Below are 5,034 nucleotides of genomic sequence, written 5' to 3' on the forward strand. Positions count from 1 at the left end.
GGTGGGGTGGGTGGGAATAAAGGCAGGGTCAGGTTGAATCGGTTCAGGAACCGGGGAGCTAGGGCTGCTGCCATGAGGGAGTGAAGGTCTCCGCCCTCAAGCTCACAGTCTAGTGCGAGGAGGGCCAGAAGCCTGGCAGTCATCTCAGCCCCTCTCATTGTACAGGGGATGAAGGTGAGGGTTAGATCTGAGGAGATTGCGGGATCACCGCTGGCTAGTGACAGAGCCAAGAGTTCCAGGCCACTGCCCGGCCCTCTACGCCGCAGCCTCACTTCAAGAAGGAAGCGGCCAGGAGCCGGGGCTCATGGGCCAGCCCACCGTCACCCCCGCAGAGTGACTCCTTTTGTCCTATGAGCTACCGATCTGAGTAACCTAGATAAAGGCAGCAAGTAGGCAGACAGGAATAAAGATATGGTGAATCAAGGGGAGAAACGTGTGGGGAAGCAGTCACATCCTACCCGGAAACTGCCTTGCAAACAGACTCTGTAATCCATGTGGGCAGATGAAAACCCATGGGACTGGCAATCAGATGACCTGAGCAACTCTTGCCTCCTCTTTCCCTTCCTTCTGATGGGAGGAAGCCCCATCAGAATAAGCCCCAGCCCCTCTGACTTAGAGTCCAGTCCCAAATCAGGCTCAGGGGAGCGGAGCCCCTCCAGCACCCCAGGCTTCCCTCCCTGCACACAGACGGAGGGTACTACCTGGAGGCAACTGCACTAACCTTCCCAAGCCTGGGGAGGTGGGCAGATAGCCACCTTACCCCGTGCCTGTCACCCAGAGGCCCGCAGGGGAGGGGCCGTTCTCTGGCCTTCCCTCCTTTCTCTACTGAGGCTCTGCCAAAGCACCCCCCACATTCTCTGTGTGGGGGGAAGGGCAGTCCCCCCCTCCTGAGGTCAGGCCAGGGAGCCCTCACTCTGCCTGAGGGTGTGTGCTCCTCTCCCACAGCTGCTGGCTCTGGAGACAGCTCTGTACTGCACACATGAGAACGACCCATCCCCCAGGGGAATGGTCAACAACTTTCGGCGGGTGCAGAAGTTTGATGAGAGGCTGGTGTACATCTCCTTCCAACAAGGTGAGGACATGCAGGGCGTGGGGGGCGTGTGGTGCCAAGACATCCTTTGCTCTCCCCCCCTCAGGCTTTGTCCCAATGCCCTTGGGTGGGTTACGAGCACTCTGGCCGCCAAAGGAACCAGGGTTCATGAGGAGCTAGTGGGGGGGGGGAGGTTCACTGAGATCTCCCTTCGTGCTCCTGACTCCCCTGAGCCTTTGTAGGGAGCACGCCAGGGCCTCCGGGCACACAGACCAGAGCCCTCGTTCAGTCTGGGAGTCTCCCACAGCTGGGAGAGAGAGAATGCTCCGGGACCTCTCTGCTCTGGAGACCCACCCCTTCTCCTGAGGCACATGGTAGCCCCCTTTTTTGTGATCACACTGCTCACGTCTCCTTCCAGGCTTTCTCAGCCCCAAGGCCCGTCCCCAGCCTTGCTGGGTGGTTGGCCACCAGCACCACCAATGTCCAGGGTCTCCTCTGGGAGGAGGCGCATCCGTGGGCACAGCCGCTCGTGGTCCAGTGCAGGGAAGCGCCTGCATCACTGCCTTTCGGCCTCCTCCCCCGGAAGCTGCTTAGGCACCGGCACACAGCGGCTCCTGAAGGAAACCTATGGTTTGCTTTATTCCTCCTGCTATGAAAGCCCCGCTCTCCCTTTCAAACCCAGACCCATAACTCCCCAGAAGGACACGTACCATCTTTACTTGCTCGGCACCTCCATCAACACTGCAGGAGGCTAGGGGTCTGGGAAAAGGGGGTCAGGCAGCACTCCTGGGGCCCATGCCCTTCCTCAAACCTCCAAGTCTACTCTCTCCCTGCAGATGCTTGAGCTTTCCCACCTTGGGAGCCTCAAGTGGTCAGGGAGGTGCGTGGAAGGACCACGTTTCCCTCTTGTACATCACCGGTGGCTGAACTGGGCCAGGTGTTCATATTTCGAGACGTTCCCATTAACCCACGTGCCAGAAAATCAGCTCTCCGTGCCTCACCGGGTCCGCCTTTTTTGTTCCTTTCTTATTGTGTGAGATTATAAATATCACCCACTAAGCTTAGTTAAACATATGAAGATTGTATTTCAAAGCCTTAGTCAGAAAGCTTTAGAAGCATGCCCTTCTGAATCACCCAACCTCTGGTCACTAGCATGCCCTTCTCTGTCAGTTGCTTAATCAAGAACTGCCCACAAATTTATCTTCCCTCCCTTTTCTGGCCTGAAAACGGAATCTGTGAACCACAGACCTTCCTGAAAATTGAGAATGTACGTGATGTGACAAGAGAGCTCCTTAAAAGCCTCAGGTGTGCAGAATTCTCCCTCTGGGATCTAACCGGATATAACCATCTCTTTTCCTGTTCTTCTAAACAGAGTATATAGCAGTGATGGTGAACCTTTTGAGCTCGGCGTGTCAGCATTTTGAAAAACCCTAACTTAACTCTGGTGCCGTGACACATATAGAAATGTTTTGATCTTTGCAACCATAGTAAAACAAAGATATATTTTTTATATTTATTTTATATATTTAAATGTCATTTAACAAAGAAAAATCAACCAAAAAAATGAGTTCACGTGTCACCTCTGACACGCGTGTCATAGGTTCGCCATCACTGGTATATAGTGTCAAAGGTTAAATAGAAATTCTTCGTCTCTTAAACAAAACTGAGGACCCTGCCTGCAGAGAAGGGACTTGCCCACGTAGACCGGGTGGACGTGGCTTGTGATTTGAGATAACAATCGGCTCTCTTCTCCGGTCTCGTCTATACACGTCACAGGGGCCAGGGTGACAAATACTCCCCTGTGGTCAGGAGACGGAGGTTCAAGAACTCGCTTTGTTTCCTCCCGACTGTATGATGTGGGCAAACTATGTCCCTCATTGGCCCTGGATTCCTCGGCCGTAGACTCCCAGGCGGGCCTGGTGAGCTGACCCCTTCCAGGGCTGGTGACCTGATCCTGAGTGGACACTAACACCTCCCATCCTGACTTTACGTTGCAGGGACAGTGTTTGAGGGCAGTTACAGAGGATGAGAAGAAGCCACGCAGGAACTTGAGGCTGGCATCCCAAAGTCACCCCCACTTGTAACGATACGCTGTGGCATGGGGAGTAATTAGCCATCTTCTTAGACTGGCTCAGGTCTAAGCTGGCGCTTGTAGAGTTGGGGGTGCCGTCGTGGGTGTAGCGGGGTGCTTCAGTAGACCGCCCAGGTGGTGAAGGGAGCAGCCCACAGACCGAGTCCCAGCCTTTAGGGAGTCAAGATCAAGACCCAAATGCAGCGCTGCCACTGCCCGCACTGCCCGGCTCACCCAGAGCTGCTGCTGGCAGGAGCCCAGCTGGGCCCAGCTCTCTCCTTGGAGTGGGACTCAACGGCAGTCCAAGGCAAACCTGTTCATTTGGAGGCTGATTATAGAAACGTGGCCAGCATTCTCCCCTCCCTCTCACTTCCAAAGGATGCAGGCAGCAAACGGGGCTGTTACCAAGGAGCAATGAGGAGGCAGCCCCACAGGAGCGAAGCCCCAAACCAGGGCACTGCATTTGCGAGGCCCTCTCACACCGGCGGCCTCAGACAGGGTTGCAGGTGTGTGTGGGTTGCAGGTGTGTGGGTGAGCCTGTTGCTCAGTGAGAGCCTGGAGCGGTTTGGACTCGATTATTTGCACACACTGTCTCCGAGGCATGTTTGCAATGAGGCGTGGTTCCCTCAGGGTTTTCTCTGGAAGTTATCGGGAACAGCGGAGTTGGAAAACGTTGCCAGGAGAAAAGTAACGTTAAGGAAATGCTCTGGGAGAGAAAGTGCATGGACTGAGAGGAGGATCTGAGACTGAACCAGATTGGAACGACTGGGACAGAGTCGTTTAACTTGGCCCTGCCCTCTCCTCGGCTGTGCTCAGAAAGGCGGACAGGACCTGGGTCCTGTCCTCAAGGGGGTGTAGTGTAACCCTGACTTAGCCCTGCGGCAGGGCTGTCCAGCCCATACATTTGGGGCTGGGTGATTCTCGCGGTGGGGCTGTCCTGTGCACTGCAGCATTAGCAGCAGCTGGTCTCTGCCCACTAGATGCCTGTAGCCCCCGACCTGTCACAGCCCAAACTGCCCGCAGACGTGGCCAGATGTCTCTGGGGGCAGAGGGGCAGTTGCCCCTGGCTGAGAACTACTGCCCCAGGAGCGTACAGTGACTTCTCTACCACAGGGCTCCAGAGCGTCACGTCACACGCCCTGGTGATGACTCTATTGAGAAGGTTACTCCTGAAACAATAAGGCTGGGCTTACTCACGTCAAACCATCAAACCCAAGAGGGACTCTGGGCCCCATATTCGTTTAGAACTTGCGTATTCTTTTATATAATTGGGTATATCCAAGGCTAAGAGAAATGGGTGAGAGAGAACTATTCACCCTTAAGATTACAAACCTCTGTCCCAGGGGTCCAGACGTAGCAACTTCCCTCAGAATCCCCTCATCATTCCCCTCCCTCCCTCAGTACAAGGTTTTCTCTCGTCGTTGCCTTTGGTCACAATGCCCACTCTTTACGGGGAGGTGACAGGCATGCCAGGCACTTTCTGCAGCTCCTACGAGGTGCCTCCACTAAGTGACACAAATGGAAAGCTGGACTGAAGGGGGGAAACAAGGCTCATTGTCCTGAAGGCGGGATCCCGAGAGAGGAGCACATCCGGGACCATCCCCACCTGCCTCGCAGGAAGTCAGATGCCCCCGGGAGGAAGGGAGGGGCTGCAGGGGCGGAGTCACAGTCCAGGGGCCCAGTTCTTGGTTTCTGCAAATTGACTCTTCCTGGCCTCAGACACCGACACTGGGCGACAAAGCCAGAGCCCATCCAACCTGAGTACTCATGTTGTCTAGCCCTGTTTTCAACACTGAGGGACAAGAGGAAGCCAAAAAGTTTCTATAATCCTGTCTTTAGTGGGCCTGCACTGAGCAACTGCATGCCCCGCAGTGGGACCGGAGCCGGCTGAGGTGCAGGTAGACAGAGCGCTGCACAGTGGCGGGAGGTGGGG

General features: G+C 55.3%; 1 protein-coding gene across 1 annotated transcript in view; it reads left to right on the forward strand.

Annotated features, from left to right (window-relative positions):
* CA12 (carbonic anhydrase XII) overlaps positions 1–5,034 on the forward strand; it is a 45,819-nt gene that overhangs the window by 32,167 nt on the left and 8,618 nt on the right. Inside the window, exon 8 of the mRNA XM_005861085.2 lies at positions 946–1,072. Within this exon, the coding sequence (XP_005861147.1) occupies positions 946–1,072 (127 nt within the window). The remainder of the gene's footprint in view (positions 1–945; positions 1,073–5,034) is intronic.

This window comes from Myotis brandtii, unplaced genomic scaffold, assembly GCF_000412655.1.
Source record: "Myotis brandtii unplaced genomic scaffold, ASM41265v1 scaffold144, whole genome shotgun sequence".
In the NCBI taxonomy this organism is placed as follows: Eukaryota; Metazoa; Chordata; class Mammalia; order Chiroptera; family Vespertilionidae; genus Myotis; species Myotis brandtii.